This window comes from Hemiscyllium ocellatum, chromosome 17, assembly GCF_020745735.1.
Source record: "Hemiscyllium ocellatum isolate sHemOce1 chromosome 17, sHemOce1.pat.X.cur, whole genome shotgun sequence".
NCBI classification, from domain to species: Eukaryota; Metazoa; Chordata; class Chondrichthyes; order Orectolobiformes; family Hemiscylliidae; genus Hemiscyllium; species Hemiscyllium ocellatum.
The window spans coordinates 37,176,304-37,196,914 of NC_083417.1; the positions used below are offsets into that span (position 1 = coordinate 37,176,304).

Below are 20,611 nucleotides of genomic sequence, written 5' to 3' on the forward strand. Positions count from 1 at the left end.
CGTGCTGCGACCCGGTGAGCCCTCTCTATCTTCAATCCTCTCATGCCAGTCTCCAAGTCAAGGAATTTCGGAAGCCAATCTTCAACAAATTCTGCAGGCTGCTCACCTTCCTTAGCCTCAGGCAGACCGATGATCGAATGTTTTTTCTCCTGCCCCTGTTTTCAAGATCATCCACTTGGTCACGCAAATTACGAACCTGCGTCTTCAGGGCTTGGACCTCTTCCTTGAATGAACTGGCATCAGTTTCCACTACTGTGACCCTGTGCTCCACCTCATCCGTCCTCTTCTCCAGGTCTCCCAGCTGCTGCTCATGCTTCTGCAGCATGAGAGAGACTGGAGACAGCTTCTCTTCAATCTGTTTCCCCAATATCTCGCAAGATTTCGAGAGCTGGTTCACTAGGCCCTGGAGAGTTATCGGCTCCGAGGCTGCTGCGGGCTGAGCTGCAGGCCCAGCCTCAGATGCTCCTCCTCCCTTTTTAGGCATTTCTGGACAGCTGAAAGTACAGATAAGTCCATTTTTAAATGTTTCTTGGGGCTCCACAATCTTTCCAACGCCCCAAGAAATCCTGATGACCTGGGTTGAGTGGGTTAAAGGACCATCCTGCTCCTGCTATGATGCGAAGCTCTGCAGTGTGATCTTCTCAGATTGCCACCATCTTAGATCCCCCCCTGGATTGCTTAAGTCTCTCATCCTTTAGAATGGGCATGTTCTTTTAGAACCAACAAGTTCATTCTAAAAGATGAGAGACTTAACAAACAATCCAGGTCTTTTTCAATATATAATTTCAGCTACATCACACAGTAAAAGTTTGCTATACGTTCGGTGTCCTATGATCTTATACGTCACAACCACCTGATGAAGGAGCAGCGTTCCGAAAGCTAGTCCTTCCAAATAAACCTGTTGGGCTATAATCTGGTGTTGTGCGATTTTTAACCCCAGTTCAACACTGGCATCTCCAAATCATCACGATGATCTCGATAAACCAGGGTTCCAGAATGGTAACTGAATTTGTACACATTTGTCCTTTGATCTTGCTAATCAATTGGAGTGAAGCTAGGCCACACTTGAGTGTGAAATTTACAAATACAGTTAAGCCTGTGAGAAAGTTAAAAGGTCAACTGGAGACAATGTACAAGTGATGGAACAGGAGGAAAATGATGGTGTGAAGTGAAAAGCAGATATCGTGCAGGAGTGGGAGATTCCACCATCGAGTTTGTCAAGCAATTTGAAGCACAAGGTGAACGTCTTGGAATAGTTCGACAAAGAGGCTTTCTCTCCAACAGGAAAGAAATGACAGTCCATCCTAGCGTCAAAGAAATTTAGGGGAAACAAAATATTCAATGAACCATTTGTTTTCAGATGTCTATAATGTTGAGTAAAATAGATTGCATTTTATAAAATGTAACTGCAAGAGAGTAAAGTTAATTTAAAAGGTGGATGTGTTATGGTTTGTAGGTACAGTAGATCCCAGTTCAAATTATATCGATTGCTGAGATTTTGGTTTACTAAAACTCATATGGATTTAGTTAACTTCTGGAAAATTAACTGTCTGCAACCCTGCACTTTGCAGTATATGAAAATGTCATAAAGTAGCAAATAAGAATGGGTGAAATAGAATTAGAATGGTGCCTTAATTATTATTGCTTGGTCTAGGTGAAACCAGCTGGATAGATTTATCCAGTGAAATGCAACCAAATGAGTGTACCATATTTGCATATTGATTTTAGATTAGATTACTTACAGTGTGGAAACAGGCCCTTCCACACCAACCTGCAACACACCCAGACCCCTACATTTACCCCTTCGCCTAACACTACGGGCAATATAGCATGGCCAATTCACCTAACCTGCATATTTTTGGATTGTGGGTGGAAACCAGAGCACCCGGAGGAAACCCACACAGACACAGGGAGAATATGCAAACTCCATACAGAGTTGCCTGAGGCAGGAATTGAACCTGGGTCTCTGGCGCTATGAGGCAGCAGTGCTAACCACTGTGCCACCGTGCGGCTCATTTTCTGCAGTGTCCATGCCACAGAGATATCCTGGACATTTTGGTCATATTGGAAACTGGGTACCAATCACTGGTACCTTGAAGTTGAGGTAGATAGCTGCCACTGATCTTCCTTTCTATGTTGCCTGCCTACTTGTCAATGGTAGAAGATAAAAAAAACGAGAGAACATTAATAAGAAGAAGTGTTAGTTTTGCATAATAAGATGTTGTTTATTGCATGGTAGTAATCGATATAATTACTCCTCACTAGTTAGGCATTAATTACAACAATCAGGAACTAGAGTTGCTGCATCCATCTCCATCAGAACCTTGTGATAGCCTACCTGATGCTTTACTCAAAGACTGTATTACATTGTTAGATTGGTACTAATGCAAACTCAACATTAACTCTTTCAGAACCATTACCTTACAAACCAATCTCAACTGATAATGGACTCAAAAATGAATTACAATCAATGTTTCCCTTAAAATGTTGTTGTGCTTGGAATGTTTTTTTCCCTTGTGTGGTCCTTTTAAACTTTAGCGCTCCTGCACACATGCAATATTCATTTATAAGAAGGTCTGCATATTACCTTCCAGGCTGATGTGCAGCTGCACATATACATTGCAGCATTGGTTCCAACAAATGCAGTTGACTGAGTTTTGGGTTCAAAATACAAGCAAACTAAGACAGATTATCAGCCAGGGTGGTCAAGGTTTTAAAATGTTTGTCGTAACTTATCTATGTGAAAGTGGAGATCTTTCATTACTCATAGAGTCGTAAAGTCCTACAGAATAGAAACAAGCCCTTTGGCCCACCATGCCTATGTTGACCAACAAACACCAAACTGTATTAATCCCATTTACCCACGCTTAGTCCATAGCCTGCTATGCCCAGGCATTTTAATTGCTTGTCCAGATGCTTCATAAATATTGTGAGAGTAATCTGCATCCACCACCCTCTCAGGCAACATGTTCCACATTTGTATTACCCTCTGGATGAAAAAGACTTTTCTCAGATCTCCTCTAAAGTACTTGCTCCTTACCTTAAACATGCCCTTTGGTCATAGACAAGTCTGACTAGGGGAAGAGATTCTCACAAGCTACGCTGCCTAAGCCTCTCATGCTTTTGTATACCTCAATCAGATCTCTTCTCAGTCTCCTGTGTTACAGGGAAAACAAGCCCAACCTATCCAGATTCTCCTTATAACTGAGACCTTACATCCCAGGCAACATCCTCTCCAGTGAAATCACATCCTTCTGATAGTGTGGCGACCAGACGTACACACAGTATTCCATCAGTGGTCTAACCAATGTTTTATAATGAAATCAAAATATCATTAGTGGTTTTGAGCAGAAACAACTTACAACTATCATTCAAATATCGACAATGCTTGAACCAATGCCTACATTAATGGTGAGTTATACTTCAAATAAGAACATAAGAACACAAGAAATAGAAGCAGGAATAAGCCATCTGGCCCCTTGAGCCTGCTCAGCCATTCAATAGGGTCCTGGTTGATCTTTTACATGGACTCAGCTCCACTTGCCCACCACTCACCACAACCTTTAATTCCTATACTGCTCAAAATTCATCTATCTTTGCCTTAAAAACATTTAACAAGGTAGTCTCAACTGCTTCACTGGGCAGAAAATTCCACAGATTCACAACCCTTTTGGGAAGTGAAGTTCCTCCTCCGCTTAGTCCTAAATCTGGTCCCTTTTATTTTGCGGCTGTGCCCCTTAGTTCTAGTTTCACCCACCAGCGGGAAAAATTTCCCTGCTTCTCTCTTTTCTCCTCCCTTTGTAATTTTATATATTTCTGTATGCTGGCCCCCCTCATTCTGTTGAATTCCAATAAGTATAGTCTCAATCTACAACATCTCTCCTTTTAAGCCAACCCTCTCAACTCCAGAACCAACCTAGTGAATCTCCTCTGCACCCCCTCCAGTGCCAGTACATTCTTTCTGGTATGGCCTCACCAGTACCCTATACAGCTGCAGCATGGCCTCCCTGTTTTTAAACTCCATCCCTCTAGCAATGGACAATGTTCCATTTACCTTCTTAATTACCTGCTATATCTGCAAACCAACCTTTTATGTTCATGCATTAGGACACCTAGATTTCTCAGTACAGCAGCATGCTGCAATTGTTCACCATTTAAATAATAGTCCATTTTACTATAATTCCTAACAAAATAGTTGACCTCACATTTACCAACATTGTACTCTATCTGCCAGACCCTTGCCCAATCATAACCTATCTATACCCCCCTGCAGACTTTCAGTGTCCTTTGAACACTTTGCTCTACCATTTATCTTAGTGTAGTTATTTAAAGACATTATTTAAGTTGACTATGTGTTTTATAATTTGTACAATCATTTTTGTACATGAACTATGCATTAAAGAAATTAATTTGCTAACTTTATACTGGTTGCTATATGTCAGCAGGTGGTGACTTTAAAGGGGGTAGGCAATAAATAATGTGAACCTCTGCACTTGATAAAGTTGTAACTGCTGATTAAGTGGTTACAGTTAATTTAAAATAAGGGTTTGATTTTGAAAATAGAACAGTCTACATAAAGTGTCAAGGAGTGAGCAAGACGTTTAACAAAAAAACAACAGAAATGTGGAGACAAGAAATAATGGAGTAGCTTATTGTCTTTAATGCTTGATGGTAATCTGAGAGAACAAGCAGCATCCTCATTTCATTCCATTAAGGTTAAAATAATGAAAATCAAGCAAATTTTATAAAGTGCTTCCCAGAGGCTGTGACTCAGTGATGAAGCTTTGAATCAAATGCATTCTCTTACCAACACTCTCAATTCATGGACAGTGACCATTATGACGAATTTTGTATTGTTCCTCCCAGAGAGTAGCAGGGCAGCATAGCTACATGGAAGATAAGAAAGCAGATAACATTTCTACTGAACAGTACTAAATACCAAAATAAAAGCAAATTTCTACAGATGAAGGAGATCTGTAAGAAAAAAACATTAAGTGCCAGAGAAGCTCAGTCAGCCTGGCGGTGTCTAGTTGGAGAGAAACAATTTAAAATTTCACATTCAATTGGACTCAAAATGTTAACTTTGCTTCTCTCTTCACAAATGCTGCCAGATCTGTTCAATTTCTTCAATACTTTTTTTTATCATTATGGTTATTAATCATTGTACCAAATGGGTAACCCACATATAAATGCCACAAAGTGTTTGTAAACTTGGTTTTATACATTTCCGGGTAGAATTTTTCTAACAGTAAGATAATCTTCATTCCTTATTTTCATTCAGACTAAATGTTGCATTGCACATTTTTCTTCACAGTTGCTAATGTATTTGTTGTGTGTTTCCAGTACTTTGGGTTTGATATCAGATTTGCAGGCATTTTTCTCCTTTTATCCTAACTCCATGTTTGTCTGGCTCATTTCTGAAGCAGTCAGTCAACATAGTATTAACTGCATTCCCTGCAGTCTATTCCATGTTAAGTGTGGAAAGAAATCCTTCTAATCTCCAGTCTCACTTGAAGCTCATTAATTTTGGATTTATGTCTACCAGTTTTATTTTCACAATCTTAAATTCTGTGCTGTGTTTTTGGGCAGGAGAAATCATCAAAGGTACAGTTATGATCATTACAGAAAACGTGCAAAAAAAGATAGTTATGAGGGAATAACAGAGAGGTTTATCGTACTATGTGATTAGAGATCATCTGTGGTTCAAACTAATGCATATCATATGCTTATGAAAATTTGGGGACCTGTAAGTTGCTTACTGAAATGAATCAAAACCCAAAACTATCTCATTACTGTTGTCAGAGCTTGCTGAGCACAAATTGGCTGCCAACTTCCCTTATATTCATGCACTGACTACACATCAAATGTACTTTTGAATTGTTTTAGGAAATTCTGAGATTGTGGAAGATGTCACATAAATCTTTCTGTCAATCCATAGGAACATCTGAAATAAAGCTCACAAGAAAATTGAAACAAAACTTTCATAGAATCCCTACAGTATAGAAACAGGTCATTTGCCCCAACAAGTCCACACCGTCCCTCCGGGGTATCCCACACAGACCCATCACCCTACCCTATATTTCCCCTGACTAATGCACCCAGCCTACACATCCCTGAGCACTATGGGCAATTTAGCTTGGCCAATTCAAGTAACCTGCCATGTTTGGACTATGGGAGGAAACCGACACAGACATAGAGAGTATATGCAAACTCCACACAGTTCGTCGCCTGAGGCTAGAATCAAATCTGGGTCCCTGGTGCTGTGAGGCAGCAGTGCTAACCACTGAGCCACTGTACCACCTTATTCAGAAATTTTCTTCAGTTCCATTCCTACTCATTTGTACACAGCTCACTCAACTCCATAAATAGCTCCTCTCCCTACACTCAAATTTCCCCAAAGATCTATAGATGGGCCCCACCTCTACCTTGTCTACAAGTTGCCCTTTGTTGACTATGTTGAAACCAAAGTCAGCACTCACACATTATTGATGCCACCTCTCTACCATTAATCTGAAGTCAGCTGTCCATTCATTTTCAAACTGCTTCCACAATATCTCCTTTCGGATGATCCACAAATCTTCCAGTTCAGTTAAGTGTAAGAGCAAGATCATTGTCCTTTAATCATACCATGAGCTTCATTTCCCTGACACTGGCTCTGGTTCCTCCCTATCACTGTACAGTGGCCAATCACAGCATCAATGTTTTCATTTCCTCTCAACTGACAATTACAATTTTGCACTCAGTTCATTACTATTATAACCAACTGAACAAAAAGACTTGATTCTGCTTCTATCTCTGTCTCACCATCACCTGTAATACATGCTTTCTTCATTTTCAGATGCAATTATTCCAAGACTTTCCTTTCTGGCCTCTCATTTTCCCTCCTATATACTCTTATTTAAAACTGTGCTAAATCATGTGCTAAAACTGACTAGAAAAAACTCAATGAATCGAGGACTAGAAAGATAACTGATACTCGTTAATGTTGATGACCCCTGAAACTAGCTAATCAACTCTGGTTTCACTAACTCTTGATGACTCAAGGATACCCAACCTGTATATTATTTTTTCTTCTTTTGCACTGGATACTATCCTATTTTAACTTTGCATTTGTGCATGTGAGGGTCCAACTGATTGCATAAATGCTGTATGCTTGCTATCATGTCTTTATCATTTTTCTCAGGATTAGCAGGTAAAAAAATTACATTTTCTTTTCGTGTAGAAAACCTTGTGATTGTCTCTTTACTCCTTGTAGTAGAGATTAATTAACTATATTTCATGTGGAAAATGTATAGCCTACTTCTAAAAAGAATTTAAAACTTTGTTGCAATCAATGGAGGAGGTAGTAAAGTGAGGAGGAAGTCTACCCCTTCTCAGTAGTTCGTAAGATTATCTATGAATCACATTTGAACTCATTCCATTCAAATTCTAAATACTTTGCCAGCCCTATATCCACTTCTGAATGCTCCATTCTTCAGATTCTGGTGTTCTATCTAATGTACTCTCTTTTTGCCTCATCTCTGGTTGTAGAGCTCCCACTTAAACTAATTTTAAAAGTGACAGTGCGTAAATCTCTTCACCTTTGGAAACTTTATCAAAATCCATCACTTGCAAGATTTTGATCATGCTTCCTAATCTCTCTCTTTTTGGTTTGGATCAATGTTTTACACTTATTTGCAAAATAATTTACGGTTTTTTTTGCTAAAAGTGTTATGCAAATTAAAGTTATTGCAGTTGTTAGTTGACAAAGAAGAATTGTTCTTAATATTTGCTTTTCAGGTGAAAAGTTAAATCAAAGTCCTGTCTGCTTTCTCACATGGATATGAAATATCAAATGGCATTATTTAAAGTAGAATGGAAGATTCTCTTTATAATCAAGTTAATATTTGTTCCATGAACCAACAACATTATCACAGTGGGCGGCACGGTGGTTAACACTGCTGCCTCACAGCGCCTGAGACTCGGGTTCAATTCCCAACTCAGGCGACTGACTGTGTGGAGTTTGCACGTTCTCCCCGTGTCTGCGTGGGTTTCCTCCGGGTGCTCCAGTTTCCTCCCACAGTCCAAAGATGTGCGGGTCAGGTGAATTGGCCATGCTAAATTGCCCGTTGTGTTAGGTAAGGGGTAAATGTATGGGTGGGTTGCGGGTCGGTGTGGACTTATTGGGCCGAAAGGCCTGTTTCCACACTGTAAGTAATCTAATCTAAAAAAAGATTATAAGGTTGCTTATGCTATTGTTTGTGGGAATTATCCATGTGTAAACTGATGGCTATGTTTTCCTGCCAAAACAGTGACTCTATTTTAATAGTACACCTTTGGAATTATTCAGCTAAATTTATTTTGGGCTGAGGAGACAAGACCTGAGGACCAATACCCTTTTTCAGTTTGGACACTTGTTGGTACCTCTGGTCTCAGGTTGTTTCTGGTAAATGACGGCTCCACTTCTGCGAGAGGCAGGTAGCCAATTAGGCCAATTAAAGTACCTATTGAGAGTTGTCAGTCTCCACTCACCACACCACATTTCCCACCAGATGAAACCCCAGCAAACGGATGAAGGTGGCCTCCCAGCAACAGACCAGGGGACAGGAATATCCATTCATTCAACATTGTTGTCTCCAATCTCCACCAGCCTCCAAGTTATGATTGACAGAGGGCTAGAGCTGTAGCTGCAGGTTATTCTGTGATAGACAGCCCCACCCCAGAGATGGCCTGCTAGCTGTGGCAACCTTTAATTTTTAAATTTGCCAAAATCTTCAAAGCCAGGCTCCAGCTTGAGGCACCTCGTTTTGTTTTTCACTAACATCGCCAGCCTTACCAGCTAAACAATTGTACTCAATTGGCAATGTGCCACTTACACTTCCTGCTTCACGATCTACGTTTTGACCCAATAGAGGGCTCAAGACCCAAGGCCCATTGTTTCTGATATGGTTTAGGAAGTACTCAAGACATTAACTATACTATGTGAATGTAAGTTCTGTTTCTTGATCTAATCTAAGTAACACAACAGTTTTAGAGAACTATCGCAAGAGCAGATGTCCCTTAACCATGGCCATTATCTAATGGCATACCCGGGCTTAATGCATGCTTTAACACTCTCTGTTACATTTACTGATTGCTTCTAAAGCTAAGCACAATTGCACTGACTAATAGGGTGTTTCTCAAACAGAGGGGAGCACAGAAAATCTCACTGCTGATACTGTTCAGACCGTTCTGAAATGGAAAGTTGGGTGCAGCACCTTGTCTGTTGCTGTCACAGATGGAGACTTCAACTGCTAACAACTCTTGTAATGCTGACCTTGTAGAAGGCTGAACTAAGAGCACAGCTGAGTGTTTCATTCATAATTCCTGTGCAGCCTGCATCCCTCGAGCCTCCACCTTCAAACACACACACACACCCCTGATTCCAGAGATGACCTGTTCAACCTTTTAAAATGGCCATAGCCCTTAAGCTTGAAGTAATCCTCTGAAAAGAAAAATAGGGAAGATTTAGAATGGTAATCCTGAATAAACTAATAGAGCCTTTCACACATGCACTGATGTCACAATACTTAAAGTCATTATTCAGAGATTATGAAAAGCTTCACTGCTGAGGAATAGCTCTACGCTAATGGGCTTCATGAGGATACTTTGACATTGCAGAAGAACTAAACCTTGAAGACCTTAGATTTCTGAAACTGGGAGCTCACATAGGCCCATTGCAACTGTAGCCATTCCCAGAAACATAAATGCACCATCACAGACTGCCTATATGAAGCTTCTACCTTTCTATCATGTTATGTCAAGAGGGATTACAACCTAGTGAGAAAGAATTGTTATTGCTATCTCTACCAATTTATTTATCATGCTACTCCTGTGGGAGTTTATAAATCTTTGCAAAGCCTGAGGGATACCAGGCTTTTTTGCCCAGCTGCTCCCACCTTTGTTTGATAATGGTAGGTATATGATGGATGTAGTAGGAAGGAAGACAACTTTGGTCTTTGATTTCCTGACTCAACATACATCCCCCATAGAGCACCCTTTGGATTTTACTCAGTCAATACAAAATAGAAGCACAACCTCTGAAAAAAACAGACTAAAGTTTCTCAATTCATTAAAGTAAAACAAAGACAATCTGAGAATCACATTCATAAAAATCTCTCTCCATTTCACAGTCATCAATAAGCGAATTAGTCTGTGCTACTTATTCCTATTGGTTTTGCATGAATCAAATCTAAAGATATGTAAGGCTCTGACCTTGAAATGCTATTTGATGGCGTTATTGTTAATAAATAAGAAGAATGGGAAAACTTGCAGTCACAATGCCTGGGAATATCTATTGTTTTCAAGGTCTATTATTAATTATTGTCTCAAGGACTAAATCAAAAATCAGCTTGAAACACAGTTGGGAAGGAGACCTTTGACTATTAATAGGATTATACTTAGATCTGTGATCCAGTATCTAAGTGGATAAATCCTAACCCTCATTACCAATGGTAACTGGTGATGAGCAAGCATTGTCTGCCTTGGTTTTGATTCACTCTATCAACATCAGCAGAATATCCCAAACACTACTGAACTCCTAGCCTTGTGAAAAGTATTGGACTTTTGTGACCCGCTTATTATTGGAACCCGTTTTCTGACTCTCCAGTGCTCAAAACATCAGGAGTCTACTCTACTTCTCTTTGGTGATTGTTGTTTGAGATAGTCATAAGTTCAAGATGCTTTCTCCTTGAGTATTGCAATGTTTATTTGTAAAACAGAAACTACAGCTGTTTCCTTCATAATTATTTTAGTGTGAAAGAGAGCATATATGTTGAACTGAGGATAAAAATATAAAGCATAAGTTAGGATGGTGTTTCACTCAGAAGAATCTGAATCTGTGATGTATTTAGAGTGAGAACCTGAAAAGAATTATTTCCAATAGCACTAAGTTCAAAACCTTGAATTTTTTTCAACGTCTTGGACTTTTTAATTAATGGAACCAACTAATGTCCTATTAGGAATTTATAAATTCAAAACTTGTCTGAACATGCAATACATTTTTTCTGACTTACACAAAAGCATTGATGTTACAGAGCATCATTGACTGTAGCTACTGCCTGAGGAGATCTTAATTTCTGGTGAAGCAATTTAGTTCCAGAGATTTTCAGGCATTGGTTTTATCAACCAAGAATGATGGGCACCTGTAAACTGAGCAAATGAGAGGACAACCAAATATTAAAGAGTTTTCTGATTCATTTTGTTTTCTATGCTTTTTAAATGTGTCCCTAATTATTTTTACTGCAAGCAGTTTGCATTATTAATGTTACCCTGTATTTTGCTCTAACAATTGAAACAGATATCCATTTCATAAAACAAGTGCTATTGATTAGAATGCTGAACTTCCATTAGCTTATTTTACTCACAATGCAAAATAATATTTGTGTTTAAAGCTGTCAGCAGATGTGTTGAGCACAATTCCCAATGAGGAAAAGATTCAAAATCTGCACAGATTTAATCAGTGAGCATATAATAAAATGAAGAAGTTCAGAATAAAAAAAATGCAATATTAGCTCAACATAAATAATGCACAATTGTAACCATTTGCAGGGAAAACATTCAAGAAAAAATAAGAGGCAAAGATTTGTAAATCTTCCACTCTGCGTAATTTATTCATCTTGAAGCAATCCTCTTTGGCTATATCACATTAATGCATCATATTCACACCGTAATGTACAAGATACAGTAAACATGGTGCATTCTGATAATGAGCGAGCATCACGATGTCTTTGACCAGGCTGATTAATTTCGGTTGGAGGGAATGCCATGGTGCTTGCCAACTCTCTTGACAACCAATCAGTTTGACAGAATAAGGGCAAACCTAACCATAGTATGGGTGACTTCCATGGAGTTGTTGGTGTTTCCTTCCACTTTTCTAACATAACAGGATAGCAAAAACTAAAGGAGGGTAGATCATGGTGGAGAGTGCATGAAGAGTTGAATAGTTTCGTGATGTTTTTTTTTTAAAAAAGGGGGCATACTCCTTCTACAAAACCACAAATCAGAAGCCAGGAAGGAGATCAGAAGACTTACAGCAATGACCTTATCAGGACTAGCCATAAACCAGCTGCAGCAAACCTGAGAGTCTATCTCACTCTTAAAATGAGAAAGTCACTTAGATCAAAGAACCTCTGCATGTTATATTTCCCCAATAAAAGAATATAACTAGGTTTGGGAACCCTCTGTGAGGAATTGAAAATGAAATCTTCCATTAACCCACCACAGATTTCTAAATAATGTACTAAGACTCTGAATTTCTAACTACTTACATGGGAGCTCCCTGGATTTATATGAATAAAGTGTTGGCAAAAATGTGTACACAGGTAAAAACAATGACTGCAGATGCTGGATATCAGATTTTGGATTAGAGTGGTGCTGGAAAAGCACAGCAGTTCAGGCAGCATCCGAGGAGCAATAAGATCAACGTTTCGGGCAAAAGCCCTATGCCTGATGAAGAGCTTTTTGCCCAAAACGTCGATCTTACTGCTCCTCAGATGCTGTCTGAACTGTAGTGCTTTTCCAGCACCACTCTAATGCAAAAATGTACACACAAACTAGTGTCAGAGCACAGCCTAAATAATCAGCATAATAGATTTCTGGAGTTCAATCATCTTTGCCCTTTTAAAATTCTTCTTACTGAAACCATGTGGAACCAAAGACTCAGTGCAGGAACAAGATCTTGGACTGTTATCCTTCTTGACCTCTTCAAAAGTACTAAGCAGCTTGAATGCCTCTCCTAATAGGACCCCCTCCACCCACCCCATTCTGCATAATAACAGAAGAGGAAAGAGTATAAGAGAATAAGGATGCATGACAGTAATCAATTGGTGGGACAGCATATGTATTTGTCTTCATGTACTGGCATAAACAATTGAGGCACCCAGCCAATTTGGGAAAATTGTTTCCTCCAGTCTGCTCAGCACAGAAACTGGCATATATTTCAGGCTAAGATTCAAACCAGAAAATTACGATTCACCGTTTACTGAATGCGATGAGCTGGGAAATTTGCACCAAATATATATTTTAAAAAAATAGTAGCTTGAAGAATTCAGACTGCTTCTGAACAGAAGTATAAGCTATTTTGGCTTTCACAGTTACAAAGTTATGAATATTCTGAGCAGCTTCCTCAGACAGGACCTAAAGCAGTAATTTTGCAGGATTCACTCTAAAGTAAGACTTCCGAATTATACAATGGCATGTTTTAAAAGCACTATTACAAAATAACAAGACGAAATCTGCTCTTTCAGAGGTAGAGGTTTTATTGCGTAAAACACTGGATAAAACTGTACTGCTTCAAAGACATCTTGCTTCTAACAGCGGAAAGAAAACAGTCATCGCTGAAAAACAACTTTTATACTTCTATACCAGAATAAAGTTCTGTCAACTGATGTATAATAAATAATGACCAAGAATAAACTTTAAATACAAAGTCATCTACTTGTTACAAGCAAGGCAACAAAATCCTCTACTCTATTGATCTCAGATCTCCTCCAAGATAGGAACTCCTTCATTTAGGAATGTAGACAATATCATGACCAGTTTCACACACTACAGAAGTACAGAGAAATGTTGACATGTTTAGATTTGTGAAGCATGATGTTATTCAGAATCTGACAATGTATCACTGCTGCTGTCACTTGTTTGTATTACAAGTTACAAATGTTCTGGAAAGGTCTACGTCAGAGAGAAAAAAAAGGGACAGTAGCACCTGACTAAATGGAATCAACGCACACGTCACAGAAAGGGAAATGTTTCCAGTGTCACAAACAGAATTATTGCCTGTCATCTGAAATGCTGAAAGACACAGAAGAATACTGAAAGATTTCAAAAGTGCAAGAATGGAATGTGTTTGCTAAGATACTGTAGGCGGCACACACTCACACATACACACGCACACACACACACACGAAAGCAAGCGACTGACACAGTCACCAAACACAGTAGTGCAGTTAATATCCTAAAGCTTACTACAGTCGTTCAGAAATGTTTAATAACATTTCGATCCCTTGCTGGGATCTTTAGAAACAGTTGCATTAAGTTTATCATCTGGATTTAAGTAAGGCAGTGAGAACTATACTAGAAAACAATAAAACCAGCTTGCTATACGCCAGATAGGTCTTAGTTAGCGACCTCAATTAAACTGTGGCTTCGGTTGGTTGACTTCCTAGTAGCCAGCATATGCAAACCTTACTTCTCTCTTAGCCTGAGATTTTATCCTTACCTCAGGTTAGTACTAAGCTTTTTTTTTCTTATTTACACAAGTCATATATTGCAGTTTCTGATTACTGTAAACTGCTTTAGGCAGAACAGAAGTTTTAAGGCCCTGGGATTTACTTTCTGCTCCCAGCCTACATGGAAAGATATTGACTTTTCAAGTCTGACTTATTTTTTCAGAAGACACTAATACTCATCTACCATTGGAAGAAGAAGCACCAGTTTTATTTTTGATGAAGGAAGTAAGATTCCAAAGGCTATAAGCTTACTTGATTTCAATTTTCAGGCTGATTTTGTGTTGCTAAAAACCTTCATACATCATTTTCCTAGAATGATATAATCACGTCATTCATCACAAGCTTCTATTTCTTTAAAAGCTTCCTATATCATGATGAAATTAAACTCTGGAGATTCTGAATTGTACAAAAGCTAAAATTCATAAAAATACGCCACAAGTTCCATTGTTTCTATTTTACAAAATAAAACAAAGGAAAAAGACTGAACACTTCAACATTTTTTTTAAATACACACAGAGCAGGAAATTAAGGATGATTGGGCTTCTTCGTCTTCTCTACTATTCAATAACATTTCAGGAAAAACTCCTTTTTTTGTCTTTCATGTTTACAAAAATTAGCAAATTGTTGCTCCTGGGGATACTGCTCAAGTAAAAATCATGCTGATCCTTTGCTACAAACAGCCCACTTCCCACTAGTGCCCTCTACTGTCAGACTTAACATCTCTCAGTGCTCAGTAACACTCAACCCCCCCACCCCACCCTCTTCCCCCAATCCCCTAACTCGTCTATAATTTGATTATTGATAACCTACTTCTCCACAGAAGAAAATTCCTTTAATTAAAGAAAGAAAAAAATGCTTTCTTCACTCCACTACCAACAGATACCAAAAGAAATGGCTAACATGTTTGCATTGTGTTTTATTCTCTTCCATTGATTCATTTGGCTACAAATCGAAAAAAATGAAGATGTAACATCCCAACCCACTTTACTGTAGGTCACTACTGACCCTAGTTCACAGGCCGTCTAAGATTTCTTCTATAGTGCAGTTGCGACACCACTTGAATTGATTTTTTTCTACAAATGACAGCTCCAGTCAGACTGGCACCATGGCAGTCTACCAACACATCTCATTACTATGCTAAGCGAATGACAGCAGCTGGTGTCATGTTATAAAGGTGTTTTCAACACTGAAAACACAGCCCCAGATCTTCAAGGCAATGCTAAATCATTCAGATGGTATCATTTTTCTGTTAAGAGCATTATTTTTGGACAAAGACCACTTTAAACTTTTAAATGTCCGGCTTTTAAGTAACTGATGACCTCCTCCCACCTTTTAGAACCACTTTATCCTCCCACCTGTGATGTTTCGAAGTACTTGTTGCTAGGTAACAGTTTGGCAGCCAGTTGGGAGGACTGGAAACTCTTGCTTTTATGTTCTATACTGTCGATCACAATACTGGGGTGTTTACTCTATATAGTTCACAAATTCTTTCCTTGGAATGCCATAAACATTTGCTCATTCTGAATGCATATCAAAAAAGCTCTGTAAAAACATATATTGCAAGTATTTATATTATTCCACTGCATTACTCTTGGTCCTGACTGGTTTCCACTGGCAGTTCACAAGAGCTCCCAGGTTTCACAACACTTGCTTCTTCTGAAATCCCAGGAGCTTCCGTTTCAACTCGCGAGCGCTTGAACCTGCGATCTGGGTACTGGCTGTTGTCAAAAGGCATGCGATGCACACACATAACGTGAGTCTTCAGGTTCCCCTTCTGAGAGGCACTGTATGGGCAGTATCTGCACTGGAAAGGCCTGTGACCTATAATGCAGGGAAAGATAAGAGTCTAGTTATAGTTCTGTAGTTCAAAAGAAACATGTCAAATGTGGTATAATAGAGGAAGACACAAAGTCCCATAACCTATTTATAAATATACACGAGCATGTTATTTTAGAACAATCCCTTGTTTTAAATATTGCATTATAAGTATTGCAATAAATGCATAGGAGCACACACTGGACTGTCACAAGGCTTTGAGGAGAGTGAAAGGGGCCATTTGCTGCCACATTAACTCTGCCAATGCAACTCTTTTTAAATTTTTCTTATTCTGATATTTCAATACACAATTTTGGAGAGGTGGTTATAAGGAGAAAATAAAACATTGTAAAGTTGTTTTGGGGAAAAATAAAATGCTTGTTCGTATTGTAAATAAACTCTATTGAATGGATTCAGTTCTACGTCTTTCACATTTCTGTAGTGCACTTATAAATATTCGACAAATACGGCTTTTAACTTACATTATTGATCATGCATCTAGTGCTCCAAGACAAGTGTCTACATATATGTATATTAGCCAAGTCTGCATAAATGCCTGATATGGTATCAAAATAAATAAAGATTGCACATATTGAAAATTAACCCAGTGCTATCCTGTAATATAATTTTCAACTTGAGAGTTACACATTGGCAACACCCTATTTTTGAGCTCTTCACAACCTGAATGTAATCTTTTAATTTCTACATAAAGAACGATGTTAAGTAAAAAAATCAATGGGATTTACAGTTAAAATGGTGAACGTGAAGCCAAAGATTGAACGATGGCTGAAAAAGTAACATCTGCACAATATTCATTTTTGATCTTCTCTGATTATGTTAACCAGAATATATGCCTTCCAGCACTTAAATTCAGAGGTAATGGCTCAGCTCCCCCTCTATTTTATTGCAAAAAAGTTGTGCAGATAATTTTGCACATACACTTCAAGCAATACAGAGCCGTGTTTATTGTACAATGGCCATATTAACAATATAACCTATGGTGTTAAATATTGAGAACATACCTATATTTTTATCCAAACATTAGTGACATATAACAGGAACAAGGAACCTCATTCCACTCATATGCCAGCACATGAGGTATTCTGTGTCTGCAGGCTATTTTATGTCAATCATCTTTTTAAAAAATGGTATAAAAATCCTAAAATCTCTTTTTTGGTTATATAAAAAATAAATACAAGTTAGAATTTTGGAAGTTTTTCCTTTAAGTGATAGCGATGTACATCTAAGTGAAAGGCCTGCTTTGAAATACAAAGTTGTGACTCCATTGCATTATTCTATAAGAGGCTGTGCAAAATGAAAGGTGTCAGACTTTGCTTTTTTTGTGGCCTGATACTGAAGCCGTAGCTGAGAAATGACAGATGTCTGCAACCAGCTGCAATGAAGCATGGTAAAGTTTCAGTCTAATCCACTTACTCCACTGCAGTCATGTGAACCAAAACAAATGGGCAGCTCCTTACATTATACAAAACACTGCAGTCTACTGATACTCTCTAATGTAACATAGCTGATTCTCCATCTTCTCAAAATTCAGAAGAAAATGTTTAGCAAAACACTCATAACTTACAGCTTATGTACTGTAAAACGGTTATTTCCTACTTGCCTTTTACGTACAATTCCTCCACCCCCAAAGAAAGGCTCCTTACGTCTTCATGGAAAATTGGAACCAGAACAACAAAAGGATACTAGGGCCATCTCTTTTTAAAGACTCTGCGGAATAGAATTCATTGGGTCTCTGGGCTCAGAATTGCTTGGAAATTCTTCGGTCTGCAGGAAATTCTCAATCATAAATGTCATTGAGAACTGAGCGGCCTTTTGTAATATGACTCCATAATGTACCCGTCACAGTGCTTTGTTAACACAACGCCTTCATTTTCTCTCCCACCTCCCGTGTGTGTGTGTACGTATGTATGTATTTGTGTGTATCCTGCACAATTTAAAACATATTATGGTTCAGTGAAGTAAATTGCGAGGCTTACTTTTGAACGCATTTGTCGTGCCAGCAGTTTTTTTTTAACTGCATTGTGTTCTGCATGAGTTCAAGTTTCCCTCTTTTTACCCAAAATTCCCCAAGTGGAGATAAACAGAACAGTTTAAGTGAATGAGCAAAGTATCACTTCCTGAGCAGCAAGTCCCCTCCACCCTGCAGCGTGTAGAGCAACAACCTTTTGAACTTTCCCTCCTCCAATCCTTGTAAGGGAAGAGTGAGGACATGAAGTCATATGGTTCTTTGTGCCAAGAGTTCAAACAGCTGTGAAACAGTGTTTCGGTACACATTTCTGAAAAAAAACTACACAGTGGATTTGGCCTGTGGCACAACTGAATAAGATTTTGTTCCTTCAGGCTAAAACAACAAGAGCAGACAGAAAGAAATCTTAAGCTTTTCCCTAAAACTTACCGCAACAACCTTTGTGAAACCACATGACTGCCCTCACACAATTTCCCTTGTGTCTTTCAGGCTACTTCTGGCAGGAAGTCAGAATTACTGTTATATAAATTCCATTTGATGCCAGCACTACCATCTGTGAGTAAAGACTGCCTTACCTATGCCGGGCTGCAAAAAAAAAACGCTCTCCCAGAGATGAGTAAAAAAAATTTGATTAATTTGCAGAATGCTTGTGATTTGCTCATATATTATTATAACTGCTCATCAGCACATGACAAATTCCCAGCACTCTGCAAAGGAACCCATTCAGCTTCAGCAGATTTTCACCAGCACCTGACAGACTGCAGCCCCACTAATGACTTTCAGCTGCTTACAAACAGTAATTCTATCTTCAGGATAGCATGGAAAAAACTACCGAGAGAGGGGGAAAAAAATAAAACAGCAGGATTTAGTCTATTTTATATACTCAGCTTTACATCAAACTGAGTTAACTCGTTCTGCACTGGGACCCTTGACACACCTATATGAATACTGCTTCCTTCACAACAATAAAAAGGGTATGAGGAGGTGATGGAGAGGCAAGAGAACTGGCAATCTCGCCTTGTCCTCAGCCCTTGCAAGATGCATTAACAATGCAGCTAATACCGTCAACAGATATCTTGGTCAGTGAACAATGCTTTGTTTTTTGCATGATATTTCATTAAAAAAAATAATTTTGGGATAACGCCCTCCCGTCGTATCAGAGGCACTGTTGAAGATGAAAGCGTTAACGTGCTGCTTCGTTTCCTTAAAAGCAATGGCGTGTATTTAAAGGCACAACGCAGTCATTGTGTGAATTCTTGAAACCGAAATGAAAAATCATTCTTCTCCATGCATATTAAACTGCCCTTCAATAAAACAGCAATACTCAAAATGCGAAATTGCCTTGTTTGAGCCACGCGCAGCTTATTACCAATCTCCTTTAAAAAGTGTTATCGCCCAAATTAAACATTAAGTGGCAGATCTAATTTAAGCCTTTTCAAACTGATGAAAAGAATTTTTGCCTGATTGTTTGTAGCTGTTTAACTTTATCTTCTTCTATGCAACACATAAACCTTGACACATCGCAGTGAATAGACCTTTTGTAATTGAACTGATTGATTGTGAGAACTTAGCACACTGTGTTTTCACTCAATATTATATGCCGTTCTGAAGAAAAAAAGCTGTAATCATTTTTTAAACTGGATCTTCATTATATTCCATATTTTATTTATACCTGCAACCACTAAATCATGCGTGTCCATCCAGTCACTGAAGATTCTGCTATAAGAAATCAGCAGCAGCTTTGTGGGCCCTGTGGATTCAATACATATAGCTTAGCTATCTCGAATCTGAAGGGCTTATTTGTCTGCTTTAATTGAAATCACTCCATTCTCGAAAGTCAGTGGAGGACTTTGGGGTGGGGGGGAGGGAGGGAGACTGGGAGAGGCCACTCCAAATAAGTTCCATTAATCAAAAAGCAGAGTCTAATGTAACTAATATTTTACAATTAGAGAAGACAAGATGGAGCTAAAAGCCATCTATCTCTCTTACACCACATGATCATCGATTCATAATCAGAAGATTGAGAGTCACAAAAAGATGCATTTACAAAAGGGGGGCTGGTCTGTGCACAAGATAATGAACAGGATGAGAAACAGCGGCTCTGAAGGCTGAGTAAAGATGACACAGTGCTTCAATGGTGACAGATGACACGGAGATGAGTACTGATACCTGACAGACAGCGAGTGATGACTGCAGTCCTTTCCCACCATTATGATCCTCAATTATCTCAGTAGGGCAAAAAACAGAGGCTCAGCCGTCATCTCACTCACAGGCTTGAAGAATATGCAATTGTGCCAGGCTGCTTGTAAGGAACACTTTTTCACAATTTTATCAGTGCTATATTGGTTCTGTAGTTTTAATGTCAGTATTCATGATCGGTGCGAGGTAGACTGGGTGCAGTACTATGTATTCCTACTCTAGCACACGGCTTGATTGCAGATAGGACTGTTTTTTCTCACAGCACCATCTGCAGGTATAAAGACCGCGATGCTGTGCTCCTTCAGATTACACTTGCCATTCAACATTGCACAGGACACTATATAGACAGTCGACTCTCAGA

The 20,611-nt window shown here is 38.9% G+C and overlaps 1 protein-coding gene across 3 annotated transcripts in view; it reads right to left on the bottom strand.

Annotated features, from left to right (window-relative positions):
- Window positions 1-15,086: 15,086 nt before the first annotated feature.
- Window positions 15,087-20,611, bottom strand: part of znf536 (zinc finger protein 536) — a 576,486-nt gene continuing 570,961 nt past the window's right edge. For all 3 annotated transcript variants that reach the window (XM_060838080.1, XM_060838081.1, XM_060838082.1), the window contains exon 7: window positions 15,087-16,070. In XM_060838080.1, coding sequence (XP_060694063.1) covers window positions 15,835-16,070 — 236 coding nt within the window. In that variant the 3' untranslated portion in view covers window positions 15,087-15,834. The remainder of the gene's footprint in view (window positions 16,071-20,611) is intronic.